General features: G+C 37.4%; 1 protein-coding gene across 1 annotated transcript in view; it reads left to right on the top strand.

Annotated features, from left to right (window-relative positions):
* LOC138715157 (venom acid phosphatase Acph-1-like) overlaps positions 1-16,900 on the top strand; it is a 46,075-nt gene extending 29,175 nt beyond the window's left edge. The window contains exons 5-7 of the mRNA XM_069847716.1: positions 1,248-1,371; positions 9,079-9,296; positions 16,312-16,900. Of these exons, the coding sequence (XP_069703817.1) occupies positions 1,248-1,371; positions 9,079-9,296; positions 16,312-16,491 (522 nt within the window). The 3' untranslated portion in view covers positions 16,492-16,900. The remainder of the gene's footprint in view (positions 1-1,247; positions 1,372-9,078; positions 9,297-16,311) is intronic.
* Positions 16,901-17,156: the final 256 nt, after the last annotated feature.

Here is a 17,156-nt window from a genome sequence, read left to right as displayed (position 1 = left end):
TGAAGGAGATTTGTGCTCTGTATCCCATATTCTGAAATGCAACGAACAAATATCGCACAAACAACAACAGCCAGTTGTCACACAACAATAACAATAACAATGACTATGATCATAAAACTTCTACGGAAGTGACGCCATGAATGGTGCCAATACCAGAAACAGAAATATACCACATAATATTATTCGTTTCGGAGAAAAAAAATATATATTCTGGAAACTTTTTGAACTAGTATATTATACGATATAGTATTACAGTCTAGTATATGCAGTCACGAAGCTCAATACGTAGTAAATATGCATCCATAGATAGTTGCTAACCACTAGGATCGCTAATAACGCCTGTTTACAGACAATGTGAAATAGTACCGGCACAGTCTATTGTTCCTAGCACCCTCACAACTCAAGCTTTGTGACTGTATATACTAGACTGTGGTATTATATTATACATATTTACTTAAATGGCTATATGTGTACTGTAATCATTTCTAATATATCATAATCAACTCTAAATTTTAAGAGAATGCTCCCTCCTTGTCTTTAATCTTAATATTGTTTATTCTGTCCTGAAACATTGCAAATAAACCAACCAGCCCCTTTTATTTCTATTATACTGATAAACTGAGAGAATTTGGTACTTTATGTGCAAGTGCCTCTTTGTTAAATATTAAAATAATTATAAGAATAAATATGGGAAATGCGTGTTATTATTCGGTTGAGAAGCTTTTATCATCCAGTCTGCTGTCCAAAAATCTGAAAGTTAGAATTTATAAAACAGTTATATTACCGGTTGTTCTGTATGGTTGTGAATATAGGTTAAGGGTATTTGAGAATAAGGTGCTTAGGAAAATATTTGGGGCTAAGCGGGATGAAGTTACAGGAGAATGGAGAAAGTTACACAACACAGAACTGCACGCATTGTATTCTTCACCTAACATAATTAGGAACTTAAAATCCAGACGTTTGAGATGGGCAGGGCATGTAGCACGTATGGGCGAATCCAGAAATGCATATAGAGTGTTAGTTGGGAGACCGGAGGGAAAAAGACCTTTAGGGAGGCCGAGACATAGATGGGAGGATAATATTAAAATGGATTTGAGGGAGGTGGGGTGTGATGATAGAGACTGGATTAATCTTGCACAGGATAGGGATCGATGGCGGGCTTATGTGAGGGCGGCAATGAACCTTCGGGTTCCTTAAAAGCAATTTGTAAGTAAGTAAGTAAGTATATTGTTTACAATTTGTTTCAGGAGGATTATAACCTGACTTTGCCTGAATGGACACATGGAATTTATCCAGATAGACTCATTCCACTTACAGTTTTCAGTTTTGTGCTGAATGCGTACAATGATGAACTACAAAAGTTAAAAGGAGGTAAGTTATAAATGAGATACGAATACACATTATTCTATAATTTTGTAGTTAGTTCCTTTATTTTCATGCTGTCATTTCTCTCCCTGTACAGTCACTGAGACTCCAATTACTAAATGACTAGGTACTGGTACCAACATTAGCTTCTCATAATACAGATCGAGGTTTAAAAGTGATAAAACAAAGTCGAAACTTTAGTGTACAAAGTCTTGTAATTATCATTCAATCCGAGTTCAATCTCTACGCGATTTTTTAACCCTTAGAAGCCGGAAGACTTATGTCACTATTGCACGCAAATGCCTAACTCTTAACCACGGGTTCATATACCTGCATAATCGGGTAATCGTGTTGGGTTCGTTAGCCGAGCAGTTTAAGGTGCACAAGGTATGTCCGGCCAGCATATCGTGCCTAAGATCGCAGGTTCGCCTCTCGGCCACTGCAGTCAATTGAGCCTGTGGTAAAGGATGGGGAGGGCCCATGTAAAGCAATCGGTATAATGGTATGCATGGAAGCTGATAGGGTTTCAGTTGACTGCAGTTGAAATGATTTTGCTCCTTTTTTAAGAAAAAAAAAAACATTACAAAAAAAATTATTGTTTTAATCAAGTGCAATGTTCTTAATGTTATATAAAATTAAAGAATATCAACGTATTTTATGTATAACATACAATTTATAACATATTTGGCCAGTTTTTCCAAGTAATGTTTAATTTGGCTTAACAAATGTTAAATTAACAGCTGGTTTATTTTTAACATTTTGTTAAGATGTTTTCCGTTTTTTCAACATAATTTTGTTTAAAATAACCAACACTTAACTTTAACTGTCGTTAATACTATTCTAACTACTTAACAGCAGTTGGTAATGATTTTGCATATATAAGACAACTTTTTATTGGCTGATATTATTATTTAAATTCTGTACTGTAGAGTAAGTCATGAAACATGTGTAAAATCATAACCTGTTACAGTAGCCATGATTGATACAGTACAGAGAGTTGATAAATGAAAGTTGCATTGACTACTATTGAATAATAATTATTATTATAAGTATGGTTATATCTTATAATGCTAAATATGAATTTCTGTTTAGAAAAATCTCAGCATTATGACCACCAGGTGACAATAATTACACGAATGTGTGTGTAGTCAACTGTGCACAAAACCCCGAGGAGAATTCCGTATCATATAAAATTCTCTAATTCAGGTCCATGTATAAATTATATGTAATTTCGTCCTAAAGAAGCAATTGTTGCTGAAACATTTTATTATTTACTCACTGCGTATTTTGAAGTACTATTGACATCGGCTATAGTTGAAGAGCCAGTAACATAGAATCTAGAGTTAATAGTAGCTGGTGAATTGGAACAAGTGGCCTATTTCTGTTTGTAGGATATTCAAATATGACTTCAATTTCTTGCCATGTTGAGATCGCACATTTTCTCAATATTAAATGGATAATAGCTCAGCATCGAAATAAGCATCAGTATGACACAGATTATCTTCCCTATATTAATATTCCAAAATATCTTTTAAATTATATATTACCAGTCTTATGGCCGGTTTCACAAAGCTTCATTAAGGTTTTAATGATTCATTAATTTATTTACTGGTTCATTAAATCGTTTTTATTTCTCACCAAGCATCTTTAGCCTAACGAACCACTAAAATTATCATTAAAATTAGTGATAGAAATTTCCGTCTTTAAATTTTTAATTATTTATTAGTTGCAATATGAAATGGCGGAAGGTTTCGACGCAGAATTGTTATATCTGGAACTGCTCGAAAATTAAGAGTCAAATGGAGATAATGTTAACCATTTAAAAACCGATCATTTTGAAAATTTGAATGACACAAAAATTCACAAAAGATACTGCGTCACAAAGATCGTGGTACCGGTACTCAAAATTTTAGAAGAAACTGATCATAGTTTAGAATATCATAAAAACGGCTGAGACAAAGCTGAAACTAGTCAACTAGGTAACATACAACTGAGTTTTATTTTAAGACATGAAAATGATTATTATAACTACATACCGGTACCTAAGAAATATTAGTTGTTGTTGTTTTCTAATGCCAGGCGTTTGACAATAAAGTCATTTGACCTCTTGCACTCCAATATTTTTCAAAGATATTATCATGACCAGCCACTGAAGCACAGATTTTGAGGTGTTCCGAATCCATTTCTTGGTTTGAGTTGCACATTGGGCAGTTAGGGGACTGATATATTCCAATTCTATGCAGGTGTTTGGCCAAACAATCATGGCCTGTTGCCAATCTAAATGCAGCTACAGACGATTTTCGTGGTAAATCGAGAATTAACTGTGGATTTTGATGCAAGAGTTCCATTTTTTCTCTTGGGATTGTGTTATCAAATTTTGTTTGTTGAAGTCTAAGTATGTAAGTAGCAGTGCTGCCTTCTTTGCTAAAGCATCCACATTCTCGTTTCCCAGGATTCCACAATGGGATGGTATCCATTGGAATACAATTCTTTTATTGAGTGATATTAATTGAGAGAGCATTTTAGTTATTTCTGCTGTTTGAGACGAAGGTGTGTGTTTAGACACTATTGATAGAATAGCTGCTTTGGAGTCTGACAATATAACTGCATTTTTAAATTTACTGATGTGGCATAGAAGATTCCTGAGACTTTCACTTATTGCAATGATTTCTCCATCAAAACTTGTTGTTCCATACCCAAGAGATCTATAAAGTGAGAAGAGACAGCACATAACACCTGCACCTTGTTCTCTGGAGATCAAGGATCCGTCAGTGTATAAATGAAGCCAGTTTTGTGGAGGGTATCTAATATTAATTGTCTCTAGAGACAATTGTTTTAGTATTTCAGTGTTTACTTCTGATTTCAGTATTTCTTCTGTTAAATTTAGATTATATTCCATATTTAATAGAGTTAAAGGCTTTGGTTTAATTTGTAGGTTTTCTTTTAAATTCGGGATATTGATTTTCTGTTTTAATTCTTGAACAATGGATATGAAACTTTTTTGAGTTTTCAATCTACAGAGAGGACTGTATGAACGCCAATTGTTTCCTGGTAATCTAATAAGTTTTTCATATTGAATCAGTGCTTTTTCTTCTATTGTCATTTTGATGCTGTTAATATTAGTGAGGAATCTCATAGAATCTATTGGAGTTGTTTTGATTCCACCAGTAATGAGTCTGAGAGCTTGGTTTTGAACATATTCTATTTCGTTTATGAAAGGTGAAGTAATTAAAATTTCTCCGCAGTATGTTAGCACTGGCTGTATAAACATTTTGTATGTACGAAGAAAGAGTAATGGAACGGAGAAAAATTCTCTCCGGCGCCAGGATTTGAACCCGGGTTTTCAGCTCTACGTGCTGACGCTTTATCCACTAAGCCACACCGGATTCCACCCCGGCGTCGGAAGAATCGTCTCAGTTTTAAGTTCCAACTCTTGGGTTCCCTCTAGTGGCCGCCCTCTGCACTACATCATAGATATCTATGAACCTAGGACCGAAGTCCACACTTGTGCTGAGGTGCACTCGTAATGAGTGATTAGTTGGCCGGGATCCGACGGAATAAGCGCCGTCTTAAATCGCGAAGTGATTTACGCATATCATATATATTATTATAATGTACCGAAGTACATATGATATTTCCATGCAGATATTCTGCGCCATCATACGAAGAAAGAGTAATGGAACAGAGAAAAATTCTCTCCCGCGCCGGGATTTGAACCCGAGTTTTCAGCTCTACTTGCTGACGCTTTATCCACTAAGCCACACTGGATTCCACCCCGGCGTCGGAAGAATCGTCTCAGTTTTAAGTTCCAACTCTTGGGTTCCCTCTAGTGGCCGCCCTCTGCACTACGTCATAGATATCTATGACCCTAGGACCGAAGTCCACACATGTGCTGAGGTGCACTCGTAATGAGTGATTAGTTGGCCGGGATCCGACGGAATAAGGGCCGTCTTAAATCGCGAAGTGATTTACGCATATCATATATATTATTATAATGTACCGAAGTACATATGATATTTCCATGCAGATATTCTGCGTCATATACGAAGAAAGAGTAATGGAACGGAGAAAAATTCTCTCCGGCGCCAGGATTTGAACCCGGGTTTTCAGCTCTACGTGCTGACGCTTTATCCACTAAGCCACACCAGATTCCACCCCGGCGTCGGAAGAATCGTCTCAGTTTTAAGTTCCAAATCTTGGGTTCCCTCTAGTGGCCGCCCTCTGCACTACGTCATAGATATCTATGAACCTAGGACCGAAGTCCACACATGTGCTGAGGTGCACTCGTAATGAGTGACTAGTTGGCCGGGATCCGACGGAATAAGCGCCGTCTTAAATCGCGAAGTGATTTACGCATATCATATATAGTATTATAATGTACCGAAGTACATATTATATTTCCATGCAGATATTCTGCGTCATACGAAGTGACGTAGTGCAGAGGGCGGCCACTAGAGGGAACCCAAGATTTGGAACTTAAAACTGAGACGATTCTTCCGACGCCGGGGTGGAATCCGGTGTGGCTTAGTGGATAAAGCGTCAGCACGTAGAGCTGAAAACTCGGGTTCAAATCCCGGCGCCGGAGAGAATTTTTCTCCGTTCCATTACTCTTTCTTCGTATGATGGCGCAGAATATCTGCATGGAAATATCATATGTACTTCGGTACATTATAATAATATATATGATATGCGTAAATCACTTCGCGATTTAAGACGGCGCTTATTCCGTCGGATCCCGGCCAACTAGTCACTCATTACGAGTGCACCTCAGCACATGTGTGGACTTCGGTCCTAGGTTCATAGATATCTATGACGTAGTGCAGAGGGCGGCCACTAGAGGGAACCCAAGAGTTGGAACTTAAAACTGAGACGATTCTTCCGACGCCGGGGTGGAATCCGGTGTGGCTTAGTGGATAAAGCGTCAGCACGTAGAGCTGAAAACCCGGGTTCAAATCCTGGCGCCGGAGAGAATTTTTCTCCGTTCCATTACTCTTTCTTCGTATGATGGCGCAGAATATCTGCATGGAAATATCATATGTACTTCGGTACATTATAATAATATATATTTTGTATGTAGTGTTCAAAGTATTCCTAGAGCATCCCCATTTCTTTCCTGCTAGTCTTTTAGAAGGGAGAATCTTTTACGAGCTTTTTCAGAAATGTTAAGAAATATTAGTAAATTAATACATCATGTGCAATCAAACATAACAAAACTTAATTGGTATATTAACTTTCATTTATTACAATTATATTATAGCTAGCGATAAGATTTGTTTGCACTGGCTTTAAAACAGAAGCGAAAGAGCTGGATTCTTGAAATTTATAATCGTTTTCTTTCCGATGGAAATTTAATTTTCCAGTAGGATAATTACCCCTCACACACCACCATAAACGTTCAAAGACGGTTCACGGAAAAGCATGAAAAAGAGGAGGATTGACAAATATCGAGACATCCCACCTCAAAATCCAGATCAGTTCTGGGATCAAGTTCTGGCCACCTGGGAAGATTTCGCTAAGGACTAGAACTATTTCCGCGATCTTGTCGACTCAATGCCCCGAAAATGCCAGGCAGTGATAGACGCCGGTGGCATGTGGACAATGTATTAGATCCACATGTGTATTTCTTTTATTTTTTTTTAATTTGTTTGTTTATCTTTGTTTTATTTCGGGAAGAAAATTGATCTCCTAAGAGTTTTTTAAATTCTCCTAGTGGAGCCAGAGTTGTGAAATAATTCGTTCCACTACACAAAATTAAAAAAATGAAGAAAGGTAACATGTATAAAAATTAGTTACGTTAATAAAAAAAAAGTTATCGCCAAGAATCGAACACGGGCCCCAGAAACGGCAAGCCAACTCGCTACTGACTGCTCCATCACAGAGCAATGACGGAACCAGCGCGACGAGGCACATATAGCTGCTCGGCTTGAAGTCTACGGAGACAGCGCACATATAAACGTACAGTACTCGTGTAAATATTTTAATGTTCAGTACTAGTTAATGTTTCATTTGGACTGATTTACTGAAGCTTGGTGAAACCGGCCCTTACTCTAAACATTCCTCAAAGAGAAGCATAACATATTATTTTCACAACTTTTGTCTGAACAGCTGTGGTGTTATCTGCCATGTTTAAGTGTTTGTTAAATGAGTTAACGGACTGAAATCCTACATTTAAAGTTAACAAACGGTTAAGAATCTGTTAAGCCAAACTGGTGTTGAACATATGGAAAAACTGCATTTAACAAACTGTTGAAAGTTTAACAGTCGTTAAGTGTTCTAACAATACTTGGACAAACCGGCCAATTATATCATGTCATGACCATAATACTAGCTGGCCACTATAATGGATGCATGGCTCCTAAAGGTTGTCACAACATCCTTCAAAAGGAAAGTTGAAAGTAGGTGGACCCAAGTCCATCATTGTGCAGTAATGATTAGCATGCCTGACAGTGAAACGAGCGAACCCAGGGCTATGAGGTTAAGTTGGTTTGGCCTTGTTAAAAGAATGCAAGACCAGAGGCTAGTGATAGGTATATATAAATGGAAACCCCTGGGAACTAGAACAGTAGGTACACTGAAAAGCCGCTGGGAAGATGATATTGTGAATGATTTGAGGAAGCTAATCAAGGATTGGATGATGGTCGTACAGAATAGAAGTTCCTGGAAAAAAAATTGTTGAGAAGGCCAAGACATTCAATTTGAAGTTGTAGCGCCTTGAGACGAAGAAGATAATCTATATCAATTCCATCTATGCTAATATGAAAAGAGAGCCTTTATATGTGTGTATGAGGTAAGCTAACCAATTTGTGGCTGTTGGAAATTCCTCCTTTATCATACAAAGCAAATATGGTTCGGGATAAAACACTTTCTGAAAATCATCTAAATTGGTTGCACACTTCTGCATTGTGTGATGTTTTCCGGGAGACCTAAAAGTGTTCACAACTATTTAGTGACTCTTTGCCATCTCTAAGAATATCCGTTACAGAATACACACTCACACTGCAAGCTTGAGCTGTTAATTCCCGACTTTGGGCGAAATTTGTAATATCACGCACTTCTGTAATTGACAGTTTCTTGAAAAAATTGTACACATCAGAAACCATAATTCTCGCCTGCTTATGTAAAACTTTACGAGTAGTGTCACTATCATGTGGTTTAGTTGCACTAGGCTTGCTAAATCACATTATGAAACTGAACCTTTCAACATAACTCGGAACACGTCTTCACTGATACTTTCTACCACAATGATGTGAATTTATTATGATTGAGAACTGGTTTGACAAAACAGGGCTCACTGTGTTTAGGCCTATACATATTAGCTTGAAGGCTAGCGCTTATCTTGCTAACCGCTAATCGTAGACTTGGAATTTGGACAGTCATCTGTAATAAAAATAGCTCTTTCTCATGACATTATAAAAAAAATCATATATGTAATAAATTTTGAGCACGTAAAGAAATAAATAAAAAAAGTTTCGCCACAGTGAGCTAGTGCAGTTGTTAAGTAGGTAACGTTGCAGCGATCTGAGTGGCTGATTGCAGAATAGCAGCTGCATCTAGCTCTGCCCCATGTTCATAGTAGTTCTGCGTTCACTTTCTAGAAGGATGCTATGTTCAATGTCTGAGTTCTAAGTACTTGCCAGTAAAAAAAAAAGTTCTTAATATTGCAGTTTTTTGTGAGTTGTAATAAATAGTTCCTATGGCATTGTTTCATTCCAGGATTACTGTTGAAGAAGATATTAAGTGACACGAAAGCAAAAGTTGACAGTACTCTTAGTCCTGCAGACCGTAAGATGTATATGTATGCAGGCCATGATTCCACTGTCACAAATCTTCTGTCAGCTCTCAAAGTGTGGGATCCACAGATCCCTAAGTATGGAATAATGGCTATGGTAGAGCTCCATTTTGATAAAGATGAGAATCAACACTCTGTTAAGGTGAGTATCCATAAACATTTTTTGCAATCTCTAATCCAATACTGTTTATTTTCTGGCTCTTAAACGATAATGTATTTACTCTCTGTCTTCCTACTTCTCCACACCACTATTGTGTTGCTGTGTTGAGTGGAATACCTATTGTTGTAGGGTGAATTATTAAGCATAAAAGTCACATTGTTATCGGGTGCGTGGTGGTTAAAGCAAAATAAAAGTTACAATATTATCCTACGTCTCATTCTCCCCAAAGGCATTTTTCCCTCCAACCTTCCATTCAACACTCTACAGGTGATTCACAAAGATTTACCGCCACTTACAGAACTAATTTCTGAAGACATTCTGAGCAAAAAATGTAATATAAACATGTATCCTAATCTCAATATTTTCAGAGTTACACTAATTTGAAGTTGTAAAATACCATTATTCTTGGGTTTTAAGGCTAAAAGAATATTACAGATAAAGATTGAACCATTCAGGAGTATCATTTCTTTAATTACCTGGTATTCTGAAGCTAAAAATGTGTTGTGAATTCCATAGTTGCATCATACAGAATTTTTTTCTTCGATTTTTAACTACAAAATTACATTTTTCTTACGCATTTATCACAATTATTACAAATCACGCCACTTTTGTAAATTCTTCAAGACTTACATTAGGATGCAAACTTAATTAAACTATAAAGAATCAAGTTCCTGAAGTCATATGATTTGTAACAATTTTTGTGATAAGTACCTATCTAAGAGTGATGTAATTTTTAGTTAAAAATTGAAAAACAAAATCTGTACAAAGCAATTAACAACACATTTTTAGCTTCAGAATACTAACCAATTAAAGAAATGATACTTCTGAATACTTCATTCTGTATTTGTAATATTCCTTTACCCTTAAAACTAAAGAAGAAAGGTATTTTACTAACAACTTCAAATTAGTGTAACTCTGAAAATATTGAGATTAGGACACATGTTTATATGACATTTTTTGCTCAGAATGTCTTCGGAAATAAGCTCCGTTAAGCGACTGTAAATTCTCGTGAATCATTCTGTACAGTAGCGTGCAAATTAATCCGAACACGACATATTTTTACATTTTCTGTCATTGTTGGCCTCACAGCTGCTCATACCGCTTTAATTGACATCTGTAGTACGTGTAATTCCATTGTTGAAGGTCTGTCGTTATTATTTTTTTTATAATATGTGACATTTTGCCTGTCGTTTTGTACTTATAAGCATTTCAGTTGTGTTGAAGACTTAATACTGCAATCCTGTGTACATTCTGTCGTCTTCACAAATGGATACAACTCCACGAAAACAGTCTAAAATTATAACATTAGCAGAGCATTCTTCTATGACACAGAGGCAAATTGCTGCAGAATATCACATCGGTTTGGCTACTGTTAATTCGATCATAAAATGATACAGGGAGACTGGATCCATCACACCCCAGAAAAAAGGAAACTGTGGCCGGAAAAGGAAGACTTCACCTGCAGATGATCGTTTAATTGTCAGGAAAAGTAAATTAAATCCTAGACTAACTGCTGTCGACTTAACCCGCGAGTTAATGGCTACCACTGGGGCGAATATTCACGTCACAACAGTGCGGCGTAGGCTTTTGGAAGCTGGACGAAGGGCTCGTAAAACCTATCAAGGGAATGATGAATTCTGACAAATATATTCACTTATTGGAAACCAGAATCGTACCCCAGCTGCAAAAATCATTTCCGGATGGCAGAGGTGTGTTCCAACAAGACCTGGCACCATGCCATACATCTCGAAAAACTACAGAATTCTTCAACAAGAAGAATATTCAGGTACTCCCCTGGCCAGGCAACTCACCTGACATCAACCCCATTGAGAACTTGTGGTCAATTTGCAAAAGAAGAATGCAAAAAATGGATTGTTCTACAAAGGAGAAGATGATTTTTGCCCTCATTGGTGTATGGTTTCGCGATGAAGAAATGAAGAATATTTGTGGGAAATTAGTGGAATCCATGCCAAATGGTCTCAGAGCTGTTATTAGGAACAAGGGAGGCCACATAGATTACTGAGGTATGTCTTAGATCCTTTTTTTTTATCCCGTTTGAGTGTTTTTGCATAAGTAATTACGTTCGGATTAATTTGCACGCTACTGTATATGCATTTCTGGATTCGCCCATATGTGCTACATGCCCTGCCCATCTCAACTATCTGGATTTAATGTTCCTAATTATGTGATATTTCTATTAAATAGATAAATTATTAAACATTATCTAAATATTATGAGCGTCTATTTCTATCATTTCAAAAACCTGTGGGTAGAGAGATGGAGAAACAAGAGCGAAAGTACAGTAGTGGCAAAAAAACCAGACCAACCCTTGTAGCTGATTTCAGAGCCTTGTTCACTCCAGACCGTCGGTGCATATTCCTTGGACCCGAAACCACCTGTGCAGTTGAACAACAGCCATGCAGCTGTTACTGTTTTTATCTTCATTGAATGGCTCAGGTGCATGGGGTGCGCCGCTATCGTGCAAACGGTCGCAGGTTCGATTCCTGTGGCAGGCAATTTTTTTTTAAGTATGCAACAGTAATATTCATTGCCACAGCTCATGGACCTAATTTCATTTTAGTAAAACAAAATGTGGATTATTATTTGGCCAAAAAAAAAAAAAAAAGATTTATTTGGAAGATGCATCTGGTCTTCCTCTAACAAAACAAAAATTATATTTAAAAAAAAATTACAAAAAATAATGAAATAAAATACGCTATTGAACTACTAATATTTTGTCCAATAGCCTTCAGCTTCTCTGACAGCTTCTGCTCGCCTAGGCATGGAATTCACGAGCCTCCGAAAATAGTCAAGATCCTGGGCGATGCAGGAGAAAAAGGAGGCAGAGCAATCTCTTCGATCTCTGACCTCTCCGACAACCATATCTGAACGCCCATCGATTTGTGTACTGCATAATTATCCTGCAGGAACAATAATGATCCATCTGGATAACGTTTACAGGTGGAAGGGTAAAACACATGCTGCAAAATATGAATATACTGATCCGTGCGCAAATCCCATCTATCCGCTGTAACATTCCTGCTCCGTCTCGGGACATCCACCCGCAGAACTTGACGCTAATGCGCCCTGCTTTGAGTTTGGAGCCACATAAGCATGACTGTGCCGTCGGCCAGCCTTGCGATAGACACGAACAGGTCCTGTATAACTAGTCGAGATCTTGAATTCATTGGTGAAGATGACTCTTCCCCAATCGACCCCATCTAGACTGTTAGCATATGCTAGGCGGTCTATGGCTTGCTCCTCTGTAAGAGTTTGTTTATGAATAGTCCTATAGTTCCTAATACCCGCAGCCTTAAGGTGATTGCCAACCATCTTATGGCCTCCAGGGAATCAAGAGGCAGTTCATAATTGACTTGCAGACATAAAAGGATTACGCTCACGAATTAGGAGCAATGCCCTGTCCTCTTTTCCCGTTGAAACTCTCTGATGCCCAGATCCATGGCATCTTTTAACCCTCCCAGTTTCTAGGTATCTATGAGCCCACCTCTTCGCAGTAGTTTTTGCCATTCCTAGCCTATCTGCAGCCTAAGATATGGAATATCCGTCATCTAGCAGAGCTGTCAGTCTGATACGTGTTTCTCTAGCAGCGGCCATTTTGAGGAGAATCTGTTCATAGCATTCTGTATTGACTACAAATTTGTGATAAGGTGCAACATATAACGTGATTTAGTAGCGAGTTTCTCAATCCAGTGATACTTAAATTAAATTAAGAGATGTAACAGAAACTTTTGTTTTCACAAGTAATGCAAATTACGTGAAATTAGTTCTAAATTAAAGCTACTCGTAGGACATAGTCTCCTTTTAAATCACTTCTTGTATGACATACTCATAAGGAACGTTGGTTCTCAAATGATTCTGTAGCACAGTGACAGCACGATAGACTGGTAACTAAGACTTTCGTGGTTCGAATCCTGCCTGGGAAGGAAACTTTTTTTGTTCCTTATTCAAATTTATTCCCAATACTTTTCGCTTGCTGTGATATTTTACTACTTAATTAACTTATTATTCCCAGAACATGAATTTTACCAGCTTATTTTCTAATGGCTTTCGAAATGGACTAAGTCAGCAGTCGAAACTACAAGAATTTCAATAGATTACTCGCTATCTCGTGAATGTGGGCATGGCATGCGCAGTGGCTCATTTCGGGTACTTTGATTATTCCGTCAGTCCGGTTTTTTTGCCACTACTGTACATGTCTATATAACATCTAAAAGAGCACAATAACTCCAATTTCTGCTACAACATTCCACAATAAGTAGCTACGTTTGCTGCACATACCAGAATCTATCATCTCCCCTTAGGAACATAACTTTGCAGATTTCATCAAGCTGAATCCATTGTGTGATAGATCTACCATAAAGGAGAAGAAACTGTACAACACATCCTATTTCTTCAATGCATGAAAAAATTTCTGCAAGAGGCAAGCTAGTGGCCAAGTCTGAAAGGAGAAGAAACTCCCACATTACAAGCTATTTCAATGCATAAACGATAGTGGTCAAGTCTAAATAGAAACAATAGAAAACACACTTTTAATAATTTATTGCGATGCCTATACTAAGTTCAGAGTTCCTTGGACTGCATATAAGTATGAGGATGTCAAGACAGGAACTCAGACGTTCAGTGATTTATTTTTATTATTTCATATAATACGAGTTTATGTGAAAATAGTTTCAAACATAACTCTGAATATGAATGACTTGAAACATGTATCCAGTATTGGGCTGTTCTGTCATAGTGTCTTCTATAAACACTTGCTACCAGTGGCGATTTCTCTTAAGGAGCACAGGAGCAGTGCACCACCTCTTCAAATAACACATATCAATGAGCTGCAGTAGACTATGTGAGCGACACAATTCTTTATTATAATACTATGTAAAAATAACACTGCATGACTATGTACTGTTCTTGTTGACGCCTGGGACTTACGTTTACCGCTCGACACTTGCGGCACACTGCTCCATTCGAGCATGCGCAGTAGTACTGTTTCACTGGCAGGCTTTGGAGCATGGGAGGGAGGCAGTATAGTGTGCGTAGGAGGGGTTAGGAGCACTTTCAGATGTGTTCTCAAGCTCGTCCCATCATAAATGTTACAATGAATAGTGTGCAAAATCTGTTAAATGTGTAATTTTCTATAAGACCTTTACACGAAAAGATCAAAATAAAGAAGATGGGTAGACCTACACATGAATTAAAATTATAAGTGACGAAGAACAGTAATAGAGAAGTGACTAGAAAATTCAACATTCAGACTTACAAGAAATGCAATATGCGACTGCAATATAAAAGATGCTGTATTTTGTTTTCCTTGCCTATTGTTTGACGGCGAACATTTATTGAAAAAAATAAGACAAGTACGTTTTATGAATTTTATTTATTTTTCTGTTTGAATTTAGGACTGTGCATAGTAACTACATAATTTTGATTATCGTTCTGCAGATATGATTGATTTGAAGCACATGAATGAAGGAATTAAAAAACACGATTCTTCAGCTGCACACATCAACATTAGTGTTACATTAGCAGTGTTGGGTCAAACAAACATATAGACGCAATTAGATTCAATTGGACTGTTGAACTTCACAATGATAAAGCTACCAATAACAGATATGTGCGTGCGGTTTTGTGGAGCTTTGAGTTGGCTTTAAGAGGTCACGAAGACGGAAACTCATCTTTAAACGCTAGTATTTTTCTTGGCCTCATCAATTTCAGTTCTGAATTAGACCCACTCTTAAGGAACAATTGGAAAGAGGAATAGTGTTTAAGAGCACGTCAAACACTATACAGAACAAAGTCCTTCAAGCCATTTTGATGTATGCCATGATGAGATTTCAAAGAAATAGAGAAAGCTGCTGACATTTTAGCAGTTAAGGCTGATGAGACGACACACGTATCGAATGCTTGTGAACTGTGTTATAAAACACAATATAGCGAAAACAATATTATTTACGGTGAGCTGCAATAGAAATTGAACACTTTACTTTGCTATTACTGAACCTACATAGGAAACTGATTAACTGCAATTTCTTGACTAACAAAATTATGTAAATCTATACCTACGTAGCATATGCTAATAGTTCTGTAGTAGTTAGTACCTATAATAATAATAATAATAATAATAATGGCCACACCTGTGGAGTAATGGTCAGCGTGTCTGGCTGCGAAACCAGGTGGCCCGGGTTCGAATCCCGGTCGGGGCAAGTTACCTGGTTGAGGTTTTTTCCGGAGTTTTTCCCTCAATCCAATACGAGCAAATGCTGGGTAACTTGCGGTGCTAGACCCCGGACTCATTTCACCGGCATTATCACTTTCATATCATTCAGACGCTAAATAACCTAGATGTTGATACAGCGTCGTAAAATAACCCAATAAAATAAAAAAATAATAATAATCATAATTATAATCACAATAAATATTTGTGCACCACCAGGATTATTTATCACCACACGCCACTGCTTGCTACTAGTGCTTACTTGACACTTGTGGCTTAAGATGAATGTTCAAGACTTTTGTTTGTTTTGAGTCTTGAACACTAGATTGTATTTTGCAGGGATTTTGGTCATGCAATGAAATAAATTGTCGTGTAGATTACCTTCTCATTTCAGGCTTGACCACTAGCTTATCTCTTGCAGGGATTTTATTCATGCAATGAAACAGATTATGGTGTAGAAGAGTTTCTTTTCCTTTCAGACTCGACCACTGGCTTATCTCTTGTATTGATTTTGGTCATGCATTGGAATAGGTTGTGGTGTAGAGTTAAGAGTGCTTATTAGGTATTTAAATGTAATAATTTGTTCAATATTGTACTTTCATATTACTATTTTCGATCTTACAGTGTATTTGTCACAGAATGCCATCACTTGATTTTAAATAATGCTGTTTTCTTGTAAACTACAGCTTTTCAGATACTCGAACATCATTGCCTACTGAAATGCACATGTTTACCTATATAAAACACGATAATGAACTATTATTTCAGGTGTTCCTGAGGAACTCAACACACCATGAACCATATCTACTTACGGTGCCAGGCTGTAACTCAGCCTGCCCCTTGGATATGCTCATAACACTGACTACGTCAGTTACATCACAGGACTGGAAGAAAAACTGTGTAGTGGATGATCCAAATTATTTGCCTCCTGGAGAAGCTCCTCCCTAATACACATTATTGTCAATGTGATATAAGAGTGTACACAATAAATGCCACTTTACATGGAAAGCAAGCAGATATTTTGAACACCTGACCTTACTCCTCTTCCAACCTATTTATTACAAATACTGGTATGCAACACATGAGACAACGTTAGAGGTAAGTTAACTTTCAAACATTTTTAGTTCTTGGATGATCCTTTTTAAAACGTATCTGATCATGAATAATGATTGACACAGCTGCTGAACCCTTGGACAGGATACAAATTTTCCACTTGAAATTGTTATTTCTCCTTTAGACTCTTATCCTTGTCAGTTTGGCCTTTTTAGGCAATTTTGGTCTTACATTTTAGACATGCGTATGGAATTCTGTTAATGTGATCTCAGCATGATGCAGACTGATATTTACAATTTTGTAACATAAAAAAAAATTATGGTTTACTTAATGACACTTGCAACTGCCGAGGTTATATCAGCACCTCCAGTGTGCCGGAATTTTGTCTCGGAGTTCCTTTATATGCCAGTAAATCTACTGAAATGAGTTTGTCACATTTAAGTATATTTAAATACCATCGACCTGAGCCAGGATAGAATCCGCAACCTAGAGCACAGAAGGCCAATGCTATACAGACTGCGCTACAGTAACCAGGCCAACTTTGTAACATAAATCGTCTG

The sequence above is a fragment of the Periplaneta americana genome, chromosome 15, assembly GCF_040183065.1.
Source record: "Periplaneta americana isolate PAMFEO1 chromosome 15, P.americana_PAMFEO1_priV1, whole genome shotgun sequence".
NCBI lineage: Eukaryota > Metazoa > Arthropoda > Insecta > Blattodea > Blattidae > Periplaneta > Periplaneta americana.
The sequence above is the reverse complement of the archived record's forward strand: the minus strand, read 5'-3'. Positions and strand labels throughout refer to the sequence as shown.